The sequence below is a fragment of the Meleagris gallopavo genome, chromosome 1 (assembly GCF_905368555.1).
Source record: "Meleagris gallopavo chromosome 1, MGAL_WU_HG_1.1, whole genome shotgun sequence".
NCBI lineage: Eukaryota > Metazoa > Chordata > Aves > Galliformes > Phasianidae > Meleagris > Meleagris gallopavo.
Window position 1 is genome coordinate 48702827 of NC_139404.1, and position 21213 is coordinate 48724039.

At 45.1% G+C, this 21213-nt stretch overlaps 1 protein-coding gene and 1 long non-coding RNA gene across 2 annotated transcripts; one reads left to right on the forward strand and one right to left on the reverse strand.

Moving 5' to 3' along the window:
- Window positions 1–277: 277 nt before the first annotated feature.
- LOC146545299 (uncharacterized) lies at window positions 278–21193 on the reverse strand. Its single transcript, XR_014883672.1, has 2 exons — window positions 20620–21193; window positions 278–13786 (listed from the first exon to the last, which is right to left on the reverse strand). It is a non-coding gene; the product is annotated as an uncharacterized LOC146545299 (long non-coding RNA).
- On the forward strand, window positions 12330–20576 carry CYP2D6 (cytochrome P450 family 2 subfamily D member 6). Its single transcript, XM_003202322.5, has 9 exons — window positions 12330–12527; window positions 13963–14134; window positions 14836–14988; window positions 16054–16214; window positions 16343–16516; window positions 17139–17280; window positions 17907–18094; window positions 18728–18869; window positions 19260–20576. The coding sequence occupies exons 1-9, from the start codon at window positions 12330–12332 to the stop codon at window positions 19436–19438; spliced, it is 1509 nt and encodes a 502-aa protein (XP_003202370.2). The 3' UTR covers window positions 19439–20576.
- Window positions 21194–21213: the final 20 nt, after the last annotated feature.

Sequence of the window (21213 nt, forward strand, 5' to 3'; positions counted from 1 at the left end):
TGACCCAGCAAGAGGAAGACTGCAAAAGCTTTTTAAAATAAAAACGTAGAATTTGTTTGATGCTCCAAGATAACAAGCCAATGACTGGATAAATTTTGCGTTTGCGTGAGATGGTATTTCACCGGTTTACTGACTTCTTTCACTCGTAGGATGGTGGCATATCCTAGTGATAACAACGTGGTGTTTACTGGGAAGTCACTATAGATAGGGATCTAACCAGCATGATTTGGATAAAAAAAATGGGGTTGATATTGTGGGGAGGGAAGAATTATTTTAAAAAGTTATGTACTGGATGCTTGCTCAACTACTCGCATTTTGGAGTATTCAGCACATAAAAAATAGTATCTATGATAGCTCATATTAAGATATCTATTTTAACTCTATTTTTAAAAGATCGATTTAAAGATTTGGGAGATCATTTGGCAGTTATTTATTTCTAGAAGTTGCTACTTTCGCTGATAAGAATTTGGAAAGCAAGGGCAGTCTTCTGCTTACTCCTTTCCCAGTAGCAGCTACTGACGTTAGTATGTCCTTCTACATTAAGAAATAGACCTGTTGTGATAAATGTCACTAATGTGTCCTGAACTGGTGCTGAAAATATTTAACTGCTGGTGTAGTCAGAAAAATCATTTTTAGCGTAGTTAATGTGATTGAGTAAATGACTTCTTTTCAACTGAATAAAATTTTTTTTTTCCTAGTGTCTGTTCTATTCTACCTGTTTTGAAAAACAAAATACATAAACAGAGTTATTTCATTGATCTGTGTTGGTGAGGAATCAGCTTTGTGGTACTACAGCAGCAGCAGGAGACTGTGGTAAAACTGGTGGAATTTATGCTTTTGGCTCTTCGGGGTGGTATTACAGCAGAGGAAGGTTTTGGGGTCAGTGGGAGCCGGGAGTCTTGGAGGGTTTTCTTATTGCTCCTCTTGGCAGTAGCTCCTTGTGCACCATGGATGAAGAGCAGAAGTCATATACAGCAAAAGAACAAATGGTACCACAATGGACTCCAATTGGGAAGTATTTTGAACCCATCTCATTAGTTTCCACATGGCCCTTTGTCAGTACTGCTGTCAGAAAAGGGCCATGTTCCCCCCAACAGAGGCCCTACAAGTCGACCATCTGCACGGCAGTTGGAGCCTTTACAGGAACCAGAGCTGCAATGATTCTCTAAAACCAAGCTGGAAGAAATCTAAAATAATGTTTAATGCCTTCTTGGGAGGACTTGGATATGATCCAGAGCAGTCATAAAATCCACTTGGAAATAAAAATCTCTTGGATCAGAAGCTATAAAGTGCCTAAGTGGATTCTGAAAGCCATGTACAAAATGTTTACGAGCTCTATCCTGCAAAAGCGATGAGAGCCTGATGCCATGGATATGTCGGAGTTGAAAGGAAGGGAGAAAGATTTGGAAATCTTGGCTAATTTAGAATTTGTGAAGCAGGAATGACCTGCAGCAGAACTGTAAAATGTGGAGATTGTATCAAGAAGAAAATCAACCTGCAAACAGCTTGGGAATTACCTGCTTGGATGAAGAAATGAACTAGTGGGAGTTTGGATAAAGCAGCTCATTTTCCAAATGTTTCTGCAAGTGATCTCTAAAATGAGAGAAACTAATACCAGCTTACCAGGAAATATAGGTGATGGTCCAACAGCTTTTCCAAAGTGAGTAGTTGCTGTTTAAAAATGAATATTTTGACATTTAACCAGAGTAAACTTAACACTGCTGAGCATGGTCAAAGAAAAGGATGTGGGATTTTTGGTGGTTTTTTTTTTTTCTTCCTTTTCTAAAAGGATGTGCAACAGATGAAGTATGCAAAGGATGTCTATAAATATGAGCTGATGAGGGTTCAGCTGGAGGCCAGGAGGATAAAATTCCTGCAGGGATTGATGGTCGATCTGGGATACATACAATATGCATATTGTGAAACCAGGAGCTGCTGATTTATTCATCGTGGACTTTTGTAGCAAATGACATCTACACTTGGAAATCCAAGGCACAGACTAATGTGGAGTTTATAATGAGATCGTGCACCGCAGGAGGAAGACTGCAGAAGGTGATGATCATCTCTGCTCAGCAGAGTACGACGACACAGTACAATGACTGGGGATTTTATCTAGGTTTGTGATGCTCTTGAACCTTTGGAATAGGAACACACTGGTGATGTGTAATGGTATTGAGATTAAAAAAAAACAAAAAACAACAACAACAAAAAAACAACTCAAGGGCCAAAGAATACATGTAGTTCATGGTGTCTAGCTAACACCAAGCTCAAGAACAGCACTTTCAGTGGGACATGAGAGAGGGTGGGGAAGAGAGCTGTGAAGGTAATGGCAACTAAATGACAGCCCTAGTATTATGACTGTTTAATTATTATGACTGTTTAATACACTGTACAATCTGTAATCATAGAATCATTAAGTCAGGAAAAGATCACAAAGACCATTCAGTCCAACCGTCAATCCATTGCTACCATGCCCCACTAGATGTACATAATTAAATGTACATAACTAATGTGCGTAACTGTAGAGACAGCAGGGGGAAAGCATTCTGGGACAATCTGTTTAATAACTTACCAGTAATTGCATATGGTATCCTGAGTGCAGTGGCTGTCTTGGGCACAGTGGAAGTACTTGCTTAGCGGAGCACAGGGGTGGTTTGTCTGACCTTCGTGCCAGCTTAGCAGACTGGACAAAAAAGCAAGCCTCCATCTAAAAGTATAGAAAGCTGAATGCAGGTACCAGACCTTCAGAATTGGAACAGGCTGGCTGCGTGGTTGAGGATGAATGGATCAATTATAATTACTCTGAATTTTATTATTTTTTTAACAATTAAAAGTTCTTTTGAAAAAAGCAGGTGTACAGGTAATCCAGGTTTAGTTATAGCTCTAGAAAATATCAGGGTGTGGTTAATTCTTTGAGGTTCTGCTGACCTTCCTGTGAGAAGGTGAAAGTGTTACAACCTGAGGGTTGGGTGAGAATTCTCTATGTAGTGAAACAAGGTGAAATTCTTATTGGTCTGCGGTAACAAACTTGTTACGAACATCTTGGTTTGGTTTTGTTTGAGAGCTACTACAGTGTACTGCAAACAAGGTAATTCAGCCAGTTAAGCAGAAGGCAGAAGTAACTCCTGGAATGTTGCAGGAGACCAGCAGCTCATAAGCAGTTGCAGTTTCTGTGCCAGTTTGACTGATACGCATCACTGAAGAATCGTTTCCATAGTGATAAGATTCTACTTACAGTCTAAAGATCAGTGAAACCGTTGTAGACAATGCAGCTGTACACAAATGTTTATTTATTTCTCTGCTTGTAGATTTGGTCAGATGCAACAGTTTCACTTCACTGTCCTACTGAAAAGTTACCAGGTGGCTATTTAGTCTTTTTGTGGGATTTCATTTCTTAAGTGGGAGCAATATGCCAGTTTGCACTTCCACTGAAAGGGGCCTGAATTGAAGGGAAGCATTGCTTGTCTGCTCACTTCTTTCATGATGCCACGTTCAGATCTGATATTGCTTCCCTTTCTTCCTTGATCTGGAGACGTTTCTTGTAGTTCATTGCTTAACTCAGTTTCACTGCTGTGGTTTCAAGATTTTGGCCTTCAGAAATGCTAATGCTGCTCCACAGCCACAGAGAAAATTATTAAGAAGAAAAATGTACTCTTCAGCCCATAGCAACCCTCCTGTGATGGAAATCTTCCACTTTAGCTGGGGGATCAGCACTCAAACTGGTGACATACTCATCTGCTTGACAAAACCCATGTACACTTACTCCTGTACTGTATATGAATATATGCAGTATATTTGCCAGTGCTGCATGCAGTCCATCACTGGCTTTTGGCTTGTAACTATATCTGCTAATAACCAAAACTCAAGATTGCAGGGCATGGGGATCTGTGCTCCCTGGCTGTGAGACATATCATAACAGTGGTTCCCTGAATTTTACTGAAATGATTTCAGTCTCACATCTTTCAGTGGGGAGCAGGAAAAATGTCCAAGACATCTGAAAGGGAGCTGGAAGCCATTATGCTAGAGAGAAGTATAGTGTTATACAGGTATGTCTGCACTACATAGCAACTAGATTCCCCTGGGCTGACACTAATTTATCAAAGAAGTGTCACCACATTGAGTGGTTTTATTAAAAAAAGATAAGCCCTTATATACACTTTATAGCACTCATCGTAGGGAAACAGAATTGGACTTCCATCTAAACTCCTGCACTGGGAATATATTTCTGTCTCTAGAGTGGTGACATCACTGGATTCTTACAGACAATAGGTTATTTTGAGGACGTTTTGGGGGACTCATTGGCATTATTACCATTAATAGTTATTATATTAAACTGACTCTGGGTCATAAGACTGTCCTTCCATTTGTAGTCAGCAAGAAGAAACACGGGAAAGCAGACTAAATCTGTTTTTCAAGTGTTGTATGAGGAAACTAGGAATGGCAAGTGGAAATGGGTCTAAAAATGAGTCAAGACTGTATACAAGCAGAAAAGAAACTACAATTTAACGTAACCCTTCTTTGTGTAATGTCTTGGCTGCATGGAGCTGAGGTAAGGAGGTGGCTGTATGAAACGGGTGTTAGAGTCTGGCTGCTCAGCGGGTGTCTTGTTTTGCTAAAACTTCTGTGGAGAAACTGCCAAGTGTACAGGTGATAAATGGCAAAACCATAACCAACCATTTGGAAAAGAATCCAGAGAGCTGCACTCTGTAGGAAAATAAGCACGGCTGATGGAGGCATGTCCAGTAACCAGGAGCAGAGGGCAAACTGAACCCATTTTGCATATTCTAACCTGCTTGCCAGGGCTCTATATGGTTCTCCTTCAATTGTGCAACGTTCCTGGCTTCATTGGATAAGAAGGCACACTGGGAGAGGAACCAGCTCCCACAGTTGTGAGACTGCAGCTGTTGTCACCACAGCCTACTGCTGCTGCTGCTACAGAACTCACTTTTACTGAAAGCAAGAGCAGTGTGTTGTCACAGGATCCAAAAAGACTTGAAAAAGGTGCCGCTACAGTAGATAAACAAGCATTCCTTATGACAAGTATGAAAGACTGGTTTAGAAACATCAAGTTTGTGGTTTGATGCTTCAGAGGAAAATGCATCTTTCGTGCAGAGTTGCTGCAGTCTAGATGAACAAATAGTAATCCCAATCCTGAGTGATCCATAGCAATGACTATAGCCTGTTGGTTAATGGAAAGGCTCCTGCTTCACAAACGTCCATCTGCGGCACAGCTTGTTTGCTTCAGGTGGGGCCTAACACTGTGGGATGGATGCTACCTGCCTGAGGGCCACAATCCCGCTCACAGTGACAGGAAGGTGAGGCCTCTGTTTCCACGGGGCCTGATGGTGAGGGAGAGCCATGGAGAAATAACACGTCAGTAGAAGAAATTCTGGGAGGTTTCTGTGTGGGGCTGAGGAGGCCCAAGAGCACTGGAGGGGCATGTGGAGGCCTGGGCTCCTGCTGGCTGCCTCTAGGGTTTGAAGGTCCGTCTGTTAATTTTGGGAGAAGTGCTCACGTAGGCACTGTGCCAACTTCTTTCTGTGCTGTTTTACTACACAACAGGCCCCAAATAAATTCTTTAATGTGAGTCAGTCGTTTCCCATCCAAATGGTAGTTCCGAACAGAGGATGGATTTTGCTTTTCTTAAAAACGCACTGCTGTCTGGGTCATCCCAGTTTGTTTGTCCCTCTCGGAGCACAGATACGTTATCTTGCTCTTACGAAACCAGTTTATAGCAACCCACAATCAGTGCAGATAAGGAAGGCTGCTTTCACATCTGCTGAAGTCAAGGTCTGTGCTGAGCTGTGCAATGGGGCACTGAGATAGGCACAGGAAAACCAAAGGAATGTGTGCCTCTATGGGGCCACTGGATCCATGTGCTGTTCCGGTAAAAAGCATTAGGTTTCTAGAGCTTCATGTAAGCTTATTAAAAGGGCTGATTGTGCTGGGGGGACACCCAAAGTCTGTGCAATCTCTAAATACCAATTCTGGAGAAAGAGAGATTTGCCCCTTAATTCTTTTCAGCATTTTTTGGAGTTGCTTGTGATCTGAGAGTAGCTGATCAAAACCAAGAGCAAAAAAAAGCTATTCCTAAGCTGTAGTCAAGTGCTTAATGAAGTGCCTGGGAGAGTTCTCTTTTATAGCCCTTCAGTATGCAAAGCAAAGGAGCAGTTGGGCTGGTCTGAACAGCGTCTTCATCTAGCAATCTGCAACAGCCCTCTAACCTCCCTCTTTCTTCACTAAGTGCATCAAGGAAATACAGCTTCACTTTTTAAGAATACATGAACTCCTAATGTGTAAGCTTATACCTCCATCTGTAAGTATATCAGCATAGTGTTCAATAGCTGGGGAAAAATGAGTAATGTTTTTGCCTACTGACCAGCCTGTATTGATGGTAAGAGTCTATTTATATGGGTTAAAATGCAACTCAGACCGCAGTGAGCACAGGAGACGCATGAACAACTTGAATGCTACCATTCAAGGTTTCCCACAAGGCATTGTGCCTCAGCACAAGGAAACAGCCAGTAATCGTGCAAGAAAAAAACTCTTCCTTGCAGTCAGAAGTCTCTATCTTTAACCCACAACATCCTGAGCACCAGACCTCAAAATAAGCTTTGAGTAGCTGCACAGCACAAGGCACCTTAAAGAGGAGAGAAGCAACCAGCTCTCCTTGCTGCACTGACAGTAACTGTTGGGATTTGAGTCGTACGTCCGCTTTCATGGCTCATGCTGCTGTAATTATCAGAGAGCACAGGTATTCCTGGGAATTTGGAAAATCCCAGGAGACCATGACTCAAAAAACCTTCAAAGAGTTCCCAAAAGGTGTAAGCAGACTGACTCATTATTATCCTTTCCACTGACAATGAAGTCCTCCAGGGACTCCATTGCTGCATTTCCCAATCTTCCATTACTTTCGGGTAATCTGTTCATTGCACACCTGTGTTGCTTGCAGCTGTCTTATCCTATTGTTCAGAATTCATTTCTAAGGCACTCAAATGATGTATTCTGGAGCTGTAGCTCAAAGGATTTGGGACACAGGAGCTCACATTTCTCAGCTCTCCCTCCCACCCTTAAATTCCCCGCACCTCCAAGCTCACCAGCACTCACCACCCCTGGTGACTGCTGGCTACACAAGTATGGTAATGCTTCAGCAACTTCAGTAATTGGGTTTTTAGCCTATCAGCTGTTCAGCTGTTCTCAGTACTCAGTAGTACTCAGTCTGGAGTTCTGGAATTGTTCTTTTTTTTTTTTTTTTTTTCTTTTTCCCCATACTGAGGGAAATCTCCATTATCTCCTTTGCTTCACAAGATCAAGAGGTCCATGCAGCTTGTGACAGTTGTCTCTCATCCTGTTGCCATTCGATTTGAAGAGACTAGCTCCAGTTTCCTTATAAAGGCACCTGTTCACCATGGCATGGTGTAGTGGAATTCCAAGGTCACAGCCTGAACCAATGGGTGAGCTAAGTGAGTACGTGAGTGCCTGGAGCAGGCAGGGGGGGTTTACAGCCACCCCTTCTGTCTCCACGATACTTCCCATGCCATCTGAGTCTACGTGGACCCGCCTTTCCCCCCACCCTTCTCTGTTGCAGCACAGCGATACAACTGGGGGAGGGTCACATTCCTCACCTCATACTTTTCTCCAAACTGTTACCGGGAGGGGCGAGTTAATTCCTCTTGGATATCTTTTCCTATAGCACCTATTTCTCAAGTAAAGGCTCTGTCATTGCCTTCGTTTGCTCTACACGTGGCATGTCAGGGCAGTCAGACGGCACAGATTCTTGAAAATATTCAGCACGCTTTTAATCCTGAACTGCAACACATCTTGAGAGCCTTAGTGCCACCATCCAGTGCAGGCAGGGCTGTTCAAGCAGCACTGGGAGGTTACTCTGAACCCCAAACTAAGCCTATCTGCAGATAGTCAGCACAGACCATGGCCTGCATAAAGCCCTCCGAGGAAAGTTATCAAAGTGGACTGCACAGAACCACAGGATGTCTGAGGTGGGCTGGGACCTCTGGGTCCATCTGCTCCAACTCCTGCCCCCACAGGGCCATCTAGAGCAGGGTGCCCACTGCCATGTCCAAACAGTTTCTGAGCAACTCCCAGGAAGGAGACTACTCCAAAGTCCCAATTCCTCATGAGGATGCTGTTCCTAACTGATGCTCCCACTTTTTCCTGTTTTCCAGCAAACCCAATATTTGGTACTTTGAACCAATGGTATCAGTCCTTGTGATTGTACTTTGCACCTAGATTTGCAGGTGCTTTATCACTGCAGGCCCAATAGCCCCATTACATAAATTTTACAAGAGGGAAACTGAGATACCAGCCTGCTGCTTGCTTGCCTCCAAGTCACAGCTCAAATCGATGCTGGAACTAAATCATGGTTCTTCCATCTCTTCAACTGCCAAACCCATATTTAATCACCTCATTATTTTCAAAGGTGTCCCACTGATCTCATGCTTTAGGAAAGCAGGATGAGTTTTCCCATATGGATATAAATGCTTTGCTTACAAGAAAATTAATAATGGGATTTTAGCCAGTAACTCTGTCCAAAATTCCACTGGATGCTCCTGTACAGCTGAGAAAAACCACACGGTACAAGCAGTAATCCAAAAATGAAAAGAAGTGCAATATATTCACTGCTCTTGGGAATCTTAAAGAAACCCAAACCAGCAGCTGGGACAGAACCAGTAGGGTCGCATGGGCAGTGCTGGGTTCCTCAGCATTCTACAGCAAGAAGCTGCTCTTTGTGGCTGGGAGATAGGACCCAGGACATGCCCGTGTCGGTACCGAGCTCAGAGCTGCTGCTTCTTGAGAGAAAGGGACAGGATGGGCAGCAGAAGCAGAGCACTGCCAGGACTTGCTTTGGTTACAGGTGAGCTGCTGGGATGGGTACAGGGAAAAGCCATGGGTAATTTAAAGAAGAGGCTCAAGAACAGATTTTGGTGCAATGTGGGAAGGCTGGCAGTAAGTCACTGTGAAAGACTTGGCTTTTTCAGGTCTGCTGCTTGCTTTGTTATGAACAAGCTGTTTGCACAGCTCATCTTAAGGCTGTACAAACACTTCCAATGTACAAAGTGCTATATGAACACCAAGCATGGCACAAGAGGCTTTGTTGCTCCAGAACAGTATACTGCTGAGGTTTAGATCCTCCTAATGGTGCTGGGGGGAAAGCAGCCCCTGGGATTTGAAGGAACCCTTTCTGAGAGCTAAAGGAAATATTCCTGTTGTGTGACCTGGCTGGCTCCAGTGCTGAAGCTCCTGACTGCTGGCAGCTGCTCAGCAGCTGGGACTTTCACCAGGGGAATAAGCATGTGATGCTGTATAATTGCGCAAGCTGGAGTTTTCATCAACAGGCCCTTCACACCCTGCCAAATCTGTGCCAAATCTGTGATCCAGCCAGGACCTGGGCACGGGGCATGCGGCTGTTCAGGGCAGTTTGGATCCCTCTGACCCTGCTGCTAGGCTTTGTTTGTTAGGTGCCAGCATTTAGATGGTCATTTTGGATTACGTTAGATTTTGTCCTTTGGTGATGCTTCAGAGGGATGCTCTGAGTACTAAAGACTGCCAGCTTCACACAGACACTGCTGACATCTGTGGAAAAGCCCAACAAAAACAGACTGTGAGCAGCAGGCAGCAAACTAAGTTTTGAATCCACTGAGTCACAGCTCTTTCTCCTAAGACCTCACTTAGAGCTGTTCAAAACATGGTGGGTACTTAGAAACCAACAAACACTCATACTTCTCTGCAAACACACCTTTGTCCCATCATTGAGATAATTAATAAATATGTTAAACATGCGTGGATATCTAAGGGATGTGATTAGTGATTAGCCAGCAGCTGAACTATGTGCTGCTGATTCCAGCTCTTTGAGATCCACAGACTAAACACTCTTCCACCCACCTTATCATCTACCTTGTCAGTCTTTATCACACTGATTCAGCTACAAGGTACTGCAGGAGATGGTATCAAAGGCTTTGCCAAAGTCACACATGTCCAACACACAGCCAGTGGGCTACATGCAGCCCAGCATCATCCACAGTGCAGCCCTCTCCCTCCCTGACATTTAAATGTGGTGGCTCTTCTCTGTGCGTTGGCCCTGGGCACATGCCCATAGCTCAGCAACACCAAAACGATCAGTGTGCTATAAATGCTGTGTCAACTGAAAGACACCAAGCTGAGACCAAGCTGAGTGGTGCAGCTGACACGGTGGAAGGAAGGGATACCATTCAGAGGGACCTCAACAGACTTGAAAGATGGACCCGGGTGAACCTATTGAGGTTCAACACAACAAAGTGCAAGATTTTGCACTTGGGCTGGAGGAATCCCAGGCATTTATACAGACCTGAAGGAGCAGTCCTTGAGAGCAGCCCTACAGAGAAGGACCGGGGGGTCCTGATGGATGAAAAACTTAACATGAGCCAGCAGTGTGCTCTTGCAGCTCAGAAAGCAAATGGTATCCTGGGCTCCATCAGAAGAGGGGTGGCCAGCAGGGACAGGGAGGTGATTGTCCCTCTCTACTCTGCTCTTGTGAAGTCCCATCTGGAGTACTGTGTCTAGGTCTTACAAAAAAGACAGAGAGCTGTTGGAGAGGGTCCAGAGGAGAGCAACAAAGATGATTGGGGGCTGAAGCACCTCCCCTACAAAGACAAGCTGAGGGAGCTGGGCTTCTTCAGCCTGTAAAAAAGAAGGCTGCAAGGTGACCTCATTGCAGCCTTCCAGTACCTAAAGGGAGCCTATAAACAAGAGGGGAGTCAACTCTTTGAAAGGGTAGATATCAGCAGGACAAGGGGAAATGGTCTTAATTGAGGGAGGGAAGATTTAGGTTGGATGTCAGGGGGAAGTTCTTTCCTATGAGAGTGGTGAGGTGCTGGAACAGGCTGCCCAGAGAGGTTGTGGATGCCCTGTCCCTGGAGGTGTTCAAGGCCAGGTTGGATGGGGCCCTGGGCAGCCTGGTCTAGTATTAAATAGGGAGGTTGGTGGCTCTGTCTGTGGCAGGGGTACTGGAGATTCAGAACCCTTGAGGTCCCTTCCAATCCGAGCCATTCTGTGATTCTGTGAAAGCTGGGCACAGAGAGGGCTTTGCTGTGAAGTGCTGACTCAAATGATGTCAAATAATTGCATGCACCATGACCCAGGTGCAAGACCCTGCACTTAGCTTTGTTGACCCCCTGAGTGTCTCCTGACGCCACTTCTCCAGGCTGTCTTGGTCCCTCTGGATGGCATCCTATTTTTTGGGCCTGTTACCGTAACCCACAGCTTGGAGCTGCAAGACTGGAAAAAAAAAAAAAAAGTCAATTTACACTTGCAAGATCATTTTCAGTTGATATAAATACATTCCAACTCTAAGGATTCTACAACTCTATAACCTGCACCCTTACAAATATGAGTTGTAATCAGATATTCAACTCTAAAATCCGATTGTGTCCTTTTACCAGACTTTCATAATCCCTATCTTAGCAGAGAAAAATATCCCTCACTTCACAATCACACAGTATTCATGTCACCCCTTTTTGACAATACACACACTTTGAACAATTAGTGTCGAGGATGAAGTGCACGAAGAGCAACATTTCATCAAAAATCTCTGATGAAAACATTGAGACCTCACTAAGGGGTTAAACAAAGATGGTTATTCCCAGAAACATAAGTGATTTTTGAAGTCTCAGGCCACTGTATTAAGATTACTTCTGTGAAGTAAGCGCTTTCTGTAAGGAAAGGCGTGACCTAACCAAAGCTTTCAAAAGTTCCAGTGGAATAAATTCTCAGTCCTGCAAGCAGAAATCTGAACAGCCTGCGTTTAGGCTGTGCATCTCCCCTGACTTGTCTGTACGAACAATAACACAACGGACCTAAACTCTTTTTCAAAGCCTCCTGTGTGTATGCAGCAGGACTGGATTGCCTTGTGCGCTTCAATCCCACCTTGGCTGTGGAACAGGACAGGCAAACACCTGGACATCACCCAGCCCTACCCCAGGGCCAGCACAACTGCCTGTGCTCCATGGTGGCAGGGACAAGGAGGTCTCTGACCTCCAGATTTGGCAAAGAGTCGGAGGAGGAAAAGGAACAGCCCTCGTCGCCACTCCCCCAACGCTGAGCTGATCAGAGGAGGAGCTCTGGGTCCAAACCAAATTCCATGTTTAAAGTCAGCAACAACAGGGAGAGGGGAGCAGGAGGCAGAAAAAGAAGGTGTGAAGAAGAGGAGAAAGCAAGAAGAAGAGGACAGCTGCCTGGGGGGGGGGGGAGCAGGAGAAAGGAGAAGGAGGCAGAAGTGAAGGACAGAAACAGTGCTGGATCAAAGCAGGAAGACCAAGGAGTAGACAGACTACAAAATGACACTGCTCCTGTGGCTGTCATCTTGGAGCAACATCTCTGTACTGGGAGTTTTTCTTACCGTCTTTACTGTGCTTGTTGATTTCATGAAGCGCAGAAAGAAGTGGAGCTGTTACCCCCCAGGCCCAGTGTCGCTGCCGTTTGTGGGGACCATGCCATACGTTAACTACAACAACCCGATTCTCTCCTTCGAGAAGGTGAGTAGTGAACCCAGCCAACATGCACGGCACTCTGCGGATGGGGGAAGTGTTGCAGGAATGGCAGACTGCTCTGTGAGTTACCTAGCGTGCCCACAGCCATGTGGTAGTTTCAGTTTATTACATCAGCTTGCAGGATTTGCCCCATCAGTAGTGCCAGAAATGACTGTTGCATTCCTATTCAAAGTCAGGCATTATCTCTTCTCAAAGGAAAAGCACAGCACGGCTTGCAGCAGATCAGCCATGGGCTTTTACTTCAGTGTGCAAAATCTAAAGGCTCCTTTTCTAAGACAAAACTGTTTAGCTGTCTGTCCAAAAGATTACCATTTTCAAATCATAACAAATCAGGGTCATTCTCGCTGCACTGATTACTGGTTACTTGACCACTAATTTCTTTTAATGATGTATTTCTAGTGTCTTTGAAGTGGTAATCCGCTTCCAAATCCCACTGCAAAAATAAATAAGTAAACAGGAAAAAAAAAGAAGGATGAAGAGAAGGGGAAAGGGGCAGGGGGAAAGGGTAAACATAGGAGGAAATGGGGGTAGGGGGAGAGAGAGGAGAAAAGGGGAGAAGGGAGGAAAGGGAGAAAGAAGGAAGGGTAGAGGAAGTGGTGGGGGGAGGGGAGGGGACATATAGCCAAGGAGAAAGGCAAGGCAAGGCAAGGAAAAAAAAAAAGAAAAAGACAGTGAAAGAAAAAGAGAGAGAAAGAGAGGGAAAGAACAAAATGAAGAAAGGAAGGAAGACAAAAGAAACAACAAAGACAAAGAACACACAGCTGATAAACTCATCTATGCAACCCCCCTTTTGTCAGCAACATGTCCTTTTCAGATCAGCAGAGATGTAGGATGTGCACCAGTTACCAGTCTTTCTAGAAGAGTACATTCCCCCTGGGAAGAAAGCTGACCTGGAACTCCACTGTGGAGCTGCTTTTTCCAAGCATGCTTCTGGGAATTGGCCTTTGGGTAGAAAAAGAAATTACATGCACTTTATCATCAGTATTTCTATCTAGCAGAAATTAGAACTACCTAGAAATTGCTTAGGTTTTCAAATGAAATTATAAGTGTCGGGAAATAAAGGGTTCTTGAGTGTTCAGCCTTTGAAAATCTCCAAACAGGTTCTTGACCTCGTGATGTTAGACAAAATCCGAAATACCCACACCATGCTCTAGACAAGTTCCTCCAGAATAGTTGTATCTTGACAGTTGCAGTGCATTGCTCCCTGCTGCAGATAGTGGATGACACTGTTGTGAGCTGTTGCACTGCAAAGAAAACCAATGGTCAAAGGTCAGCTGGAAGGTCTCCTAATAAAACAAAGTACAAACCAGTGAACAGTCAGATGCTAAGGAAAGATACAGGGATATGTTTTCGACATCACTTTCCCACACTACTGCATGACAGACCATTTTCAGGGCCATGATTTTTTTTATCTTGGCAGTTTCGCAAGAAGTTTGGAAACGTCTTCAGTCTCCAGAACTGCTGGACCAACGTGGTAGTGCTGAATGGGTACAACACTGTGAAGGAAGCCCTGGTCAACAAATCAGAGGACTTTGCTGACCGGCCATACATGCCAATATATGAACATCTGGGCTATGGACATAAATCTGAAGGCAAGTCCTTTGCAAACATACATTTCCCGCAGACAGTAGCACAAGGAGGACTAGCTAGGTAATGAGTAGACAGAAGATTTTCCCAGTGTAAAACCACCCTCACATGTGCCTCTAGCCAGTATCCTTGTATATCTGCCACTCTTCTGAGGTCACAGAATCAGGTGATCTACCAGCTCTAGTAAGTGGCTGTAGTACAGCTCCAGGCACTAGCACACATCTCTTCAGCAGTGTGAGAATACGATCAGTGATACAACTTGCTTGCCAGGGTGAGAGCTGTCAGTTCCCTCTGCCCAGTGCCCATTGCCACCCGATGAGCATGTGTTCTTGTCATGACAAAAAGATGGCAACTTTCTCCCAAGAATACAGAAGAAAGCATCCCTCCGCATCAGATCCTCTGCACAAAATGCAACCCAGTTCACGCAAGCTGAGGACACAGTGCTGAATAATTTGGAGGAATGTTTCCTTTAAATGCTCCCCTTGAATTCCCCCTTGATCACCTTTGCTGGGCACTTACCTGCATTAGAACGTGCAGTACTGAGTTTTTAGAGTGGCTGTATGAACAAGCCATACAGAGTCTTAACTTTTTTTTTTTCTCTTCCCTCTGATGTTAACCTCTAAACTCACATTTGTTCTTTTCTAGCAAAGCCTGCATGGTGTACAGCTTAGATCTCCTGATGTTTCTTGGGCACTCTTATTTCCAGGTATTGTTTTGGCAAAATATGGACATGTTTGGAAGGAGCTAAGGAAATTCACGCTCATTACCCTAAGGAACTTTGGGATGGGAAAGAAGTCCTTGGAGGAGCGAGTGACTGAGGAAGCAGGATTTCTGTGCTCTGCAATCAGTTCTGAAGGAGGTCTGTCACATGCAGGATGGAGAAAATATTCTGACAAAAAAAACCAAACAACCAAACAGAAAAAGGCAATAGAGTGATACAGCTTCTCCTATTTGCAAGCCGTGTTTCAAGTCCGTCAGAATAATGGTTACTGAACCTGTTGTGCCATAAAGCCACTTCTACCTTACACACTGGAGCTACTGTAAGGCTAATCAATTTCAAACAGGAAATAAATAAAAATAAGTAGAGGTAAAATACAATTATTTCCAGAGCTAGGTAACTATTACCCATGTGAAGTTAGGTGTAATGGGGTGGAACATAGTGGATCCACTGGTGGAGGTGGTTGTCTCCATGTACTCTGTCCTTGTGTGGCCTCAACAGGAGTACTGCACCCAGAGCTGGGGTGCCCAGCACAAGAAAGACATAGAGATGCTGGAGTGGAACCAGAGGAAACCATGGGGATGTTCAGAGGTCTAGAGCTCCTCTCCTCAAAAGACAGGCTGGGAGAGCTCAATTTGTTCAGCCCACAGAGGAGAATGCTGCAGGGAAGCCTCACTGCAGTATTCCAGTATTTGAGGGGAACTTACAATCAGGAAAGAGATTTAACATGATTTCATAGTGATATGACTAGGGGGAAGTGTTTAAACTGAAAGAGGGGAGAGGAAGAAATTATTTACACTGAGAGTAGTGAGGCACTGAAACAGGCTGCCAGGAGAAGCAGCCTGTGATTTCATGATATCAATATTATCACATATTGCAAAATGAATCCGACAGCTTTCACACTACATCAACTATAATTAGACTCAAGAAGTGCTATCTGTTATGTGACAGAACAACCCTGTAACTCGGCTCTTCTTGAGGACTTTTCTCCTTTAAATAAGGAGGTTCAGACTCCTGACCAGCTGAACCATAGTAGGAGAGAAGATCTTTTATTCCTACTATGATGTATTCCTACTTTCAGCACTTTTGGGGCATTTTCTCATGAAAGCAGCAAAGAGGTATTTGTGTATTTTTGTTTTTGGAAGCTGCAGTACCACAGCGTGATGTTGCTTAGCCCCTTTGCTTGACATCCATTTCCATTTTTAGGTCGTCCTTTTGATCTGCATCTTCTTGTAAATAATGCGGTCAGCAATGTGATCTGCACCATCACCTATGGAGAGCGTTTCGAGTACGGTGACGAGACATTCAAGAAGCTGTTAACTTTGTTTGAAAACTCCCTGAATGAAGAAATTGGACTCCTGCCTGAGGTAACACAGAAGCATATTATGTTCTGTAAGACACTGACCTCTGTCACTTGAGAGCACTGTGTTTCCATTATTTTAATTTTTAGACCACGTAACACCTTGCCTCTTTCTGTATGGTTCTGGTCTGACAGCTTCTTCAAGTGGTGCCCATTTTGTTGCGCATTCCTGGACTGCCACAGATGATCTTTCGATGCCAAAAGGAATACATAGACTTCACAGAAATGCTCATAGAGAAGCACAAGGAGACCTGGAACCCTGCTTACACCCGAGACTTCACTGATGCATTCTTAAAGGAAATGGCAAAGGTACGGAGAGATCAACAGAACCTCAGAATCCTGAGGCAATTCCTTTACTTCCTTAAACTTGTTAATAGAAGCTGGCTTCACTTATACAGTTTTATAAAGACTGTTACAAATTTCCTACCTCTTCATTCCACATCATACTTGAGAAATGAGGTGTTCAGCTCTCCATGCTGAGCCCTCCTTGATTATCCTCAGAGATCATGTATATAATCTGCTGTTTCTGTCCCCAACTACCACACTCTTTTTCCACTCAGTGTCTGACAGCTCTCTTTTTAGCCTACATCACTTTTCTGACATTTAAGGAGTGGATCTGAGCCTGATCAAATTCCTTCTTGTCACATTTATCTGCTGCTCACAGTAAGCGTCAGTGTTCTGCTGAATTAAGAGCACAAGGCATTCACTATAAAGGTATAACTTTCACCTCTCAGGATATAGGAGTACAGTGGCAATGGCATGATAAAGCACACCAGTCATACACAGACCACAGCTGGTGTTGTGCTCTACTCTGCCAATGAATTCCTGGTCAGCAAAAATGACCAGGAATTCTCAGTACTTCTCTGAAAGAAAGTCTTCTCTCTCAAGAAAGTGTCTTTGCTCCTGTCACACTCTCGTTATCACTCTGCAGGGTAATGAGGCTGAAGAGAATGGTTTCAATAGAACCAACCTTAGCTTCGTGACGTCAGACTTGCTTGCAGCAGGTTCTCAAACCACCTCCACCACTCTCCGATGGGCGTTCCTGTTCATGCTTTTGTACCCAGAAATACAGAGTAAGTGAGAGGAGAAGTAGAGGTGTGGTATGTTCCTCTGAACACTCATTTCACTGCAAGGACACTGCACATCTCTCGATGTTTTGGGCTTTTTGCAGTAAGAAACAGCTTTGGGGACTGTTGGTCTGGGAGAAACCAGGAGAAACACCTCCCCAAACATAGCATCCCCAGACACAGCTGTTCTGGCACAGCTTAGTGAGACCGGTAGGGAACGTGCTGAAAATACTGGAGTTGGAAGGCCATGTTCAGGTTCCCTCTCACTGAAGGTTCCTGAGGGACTTTCAGTGGCCATAGTGCCCTCCTTCCTGTATTTGGAATAGACACTAAGCTGTTTTAATTCTCAAATGCTGCATGCACAAGTACTCTTTCAGTCACACTGAGGAGGGGAAAGGTAGAATGTCAAATGAGAAGAATTTTATTAAAAGCACTGTGCATAACTAATAATTATAGATCTTTCTGAGCAACTGAAAAAGTATATTCCCATTAGTTTCTGCTCCTCTCTGTAATTGCTTGTCTTGCTCTCACCCAGTGCCTGCTCAGCTCATGCTCCCAGCTTTCCTATACCTTGTACCAGCCCCTTCTGATTATCTAAGGAAACTCTAATTCCTAAGCTGTGCTGCTTTTAGGTAAAGTCCACAAAGAGATTGATAAGGTGATTGGAAGAAACCGACCGCCCACCATGGCAGACCAAGCAAACATGCCCTACACCAATGCCGTCATCCATGAAGTACAACGCTGTGGGGACATTATTCCTATGGGGCTACCTCACATGACATACCGGGACACCAAGCTTCAAGGTTTCTTCATTCCCAAGGTGTGTGTGCCCAGAAAGCCAATGCAGCATCATCGCTCCAGGAAGAGGCCAGGCCTGGAGTGACAACACACAACTCGGCAGCTTTGTCCCTCCTGCCCCAAAGCACAGTCGTGGAGAACACTGACTTAGGAATTTTGAAATACTAAGATCACACAGATAGTCGCACTTGTGCTCTGCTTTACACTGCTTATACGGGAACCAACTGCAGAGGCATCTCAGGAGTACTATCCCCTGTAATGCAAGCCTGAGATGTTTTTTTAAGCCACATAGTGACTCCCCGATGTTTAAAACATAAGCTTTGAGGTTTTCCATGTCCCATGCAAAGTTTGGGCTTTGAAGTCTATTAGCTTTTCCTTTCCAGCTATAAAACAAGTCCCTGGGGATCTGAGAAGCAGAGGCTGTTTGCAGGCAACACATGTTACTGGAAATGTGCAAATGCTTCATGTCTGTTTTCAGTAAGATAAGAAGAGCTTGGTGCCTTATTCTGAAGCTTGGTGCCTTATTCTGAAGCTTGGTGTCTTAAGACAGTATTAGGTGGGAGAAACTCACTAAAGAGGGACCAGCACTGATCTGTCATGCTAAGATAATTCTGCAGTTCTCATGTAAGTTGTTTCTTCTTGTGAACGAGTGCAGGGGACGACAATCATCACCAACTTGACTTCTGTGCTGAAGGATGAGACAGTCTGGAAGAAGCCAAATGAGTTTTATCCCGAACACTTCCTGAATGACAATGGGGAATTTGTGAGACCAGAGGCCTTCTTGCCCTTCTCTGCAGGTAAATCCAACGGGAGGGTCTAGCTGCAAGTCGGGTGCACAGCGGGAGTGGTGATGTGCCTCCTGGGAAGTGGAAGTCCAAGGGTTGTCCTTTTCCTTATCTCTGCAATTGAGCAGGTGGTAAGACCTGCAGGGACCTTTTCAACCTCAATTATTCTGTGACTTTGTGCCTGACAGACATGACGCACCATCTAACTAAATAGCTGTGAGTGCCTCAGCCTTTTTCACACAGTTAACAAAGCAGTCCCACTTTCTTCCTTCTCTCCATTCAGTGCAAGAAGGCTTCTGAATTGTGTTTTGCTCCATCCTTTGTCTACACACAAAGGGTGCTCATCCCACAGTGATTTCAGTGTGGTTCAATGTCCTCTCTCATGGACATTCCTTCTTGCAGGTCGACGTGCCTGCCTGGGGGAACAGCTGGCCAAGATGGAGCTCTTCATCTTCTTCACCACTCTCATGCAGAAGTTCACCTTTGTGATCCCTGAAGATCAGCCCAGGCCACGGGAGGACGGTCACTTTGCTTTTATAAACAGCCCACACCCATACCAGCTGCAAGCTGTTCCAAGATAAGTGTGCACCGCTTCATTCAGAAACCACCACAAACACTGTCAGAAATGTTGGAGGGCTATGCCAGGATCTAGTTATCCCAAGTTTGTGCAGATGTCTCCAGCTGTGTAAAGTAAGGATGTGGCCCAGTATCCTTAGCTTAGCTTAATTTCAATTTTAGTCCTGAATTCCTGTGTACTGAAACACGAAGTGTATCCAGGGTAAGAGATATCGTGCTGATCCTAAGAGCAAAAACCTTGGAAAAAGCTGGAAAGTGCTGCTGGACACCTCCTTTCCCTGCTGGCCACTCTCTGTCTCTAGTGCTTTGCCTCTGCCTGCCCTCCAGGTGCCCAGGAGGGCTCTGGCTTCATTCCTGCAAATACAAGGCTCACAATGTCAAGTGATTCAGCATGTGCTGTTGGTGGGCAGGTGAGAGCTTCAACACTTACAAAGTCACATTCCCCTGCAGGACTACACATGGCTTCAGAGTTTTGCTCCTGATCGTGCAATAAACATGGACTCCATGCATTACTTCATGTATACTGTGTACTGCAGTTAATTGCATACATACTGCATTACCTTCATTTACCACTCTAAAAGAAAGCAAAATGCCTGCCAACTAGGACTCCAGCAGGAGGAACTACAAAGGAGTACCTAAATTATCAATATGACATTTCAGCTCCCGAAACTGAAATACATACATTCCTATAAATGTATTTCAAGATGAATTCTGGTGCCTCCATTACTATCTCCTATCCAGTTAACTGGCCAAAATTGCTTTTTTCATCATTACTCAAAGTCAGGGAAGGTTTCAAACTCATAGAGTTATATCGCTTGAATGAGCGAGCTGCAGGTATTATAGATGGCTTTTTCTTCCTGCAACATTGCTGACCAGTTGATTTGCAAGATGTTACTGTTGTTCATGCTGGCAGAAAATATAGCACGAATGCATAATTGCAACAAAAAAGCCTCTGAAATGGTGCACCCATGCATACATTTCTCTTTCTCATACTAATTTTGGGACCTACGAAATCCACATCACGTATGTGACTACCTATACTACCTATACCTATACTGTTAAGATTTCAGCTTCAGCGGAACTGCACTCTGATGTTTTTCACCTACAAGATAATCTGACAAAATAAAAGCGATCTGGAAGGGCTGTCCTGCCCTGTGGTTGTCTGACCGTCCTGCTCTACACCCACCTCGCGTACTCACGTGCCATTCCTCTCCTCGTAGCCAGCACCCGCAGTTCCTTCCAGCTCCTTTCAGTGTTACCTTTCAGGTCCCTTCAGTACCACTGATCTGAAGGTGGGCGTTTCTATAAAGCAGCCAGCGCACACCCGTGCTTTTGAGGAGTGTTCAGAGACCTCAACTGAAGGACCCCGGCAGCCTCGTGTTTGTACACTGGTATATAATGGGCCGTTCGAATGACACAATCGCTGAATAGCCGAGGTTGCAGCGTCCGCACACATCGGGGCACCGAGACCAACCCCTGGCCGCATCCGGCACGAAAGACGATCAGATGGTGCCGTTGAGCGCTGCCCAAGCCCGGGCAGGACGAACGGGCCGCGACGCCGCCGCGCTCCTCCGAAGGCCGCAGCCCAGCCCACGAGAGCCGTCCCGCTCCGCCCCCGCCCCGCGGCCCGCCGGTCCCCACCGCCAGGAGGAGCTGACGGCCGCCGTCCGGCGAAACTAGGCCCCGCCCACTCACTATTCCTCCTCCCGCACTCCCGGCGCCGAATGGTCGCCTCTCCACCAGTCAGACCGGGCGCGCTGAGTGGCAGCGCGGCGGGCCA

Excerpts from the sequence above, each read along its gene's own strand:
- CYP2D6 (XM_003202322.5), top strand. The coding sequence starts at position 12,330 with ATGACACTGCTCCTGTGGCTGTCATCTTGGAGCAACATCTCTGTACTG. Across the intron at positions 14,989-16,053 it reads TGCAATCAGTTCTGAAGGAG|GTCGTCCTTTTGATCTGCAT; the intron begins GTCTGTCACATG and ends TTCCATTTTTAG. Across the intron at positions 18,095-18,727 it reads AAGGTTTCTTCATTCCCAAG|GGGACGACAATCATCACCAA; the intron begins GTGTGTGTGCCC and ends GAACGAGTGCAG.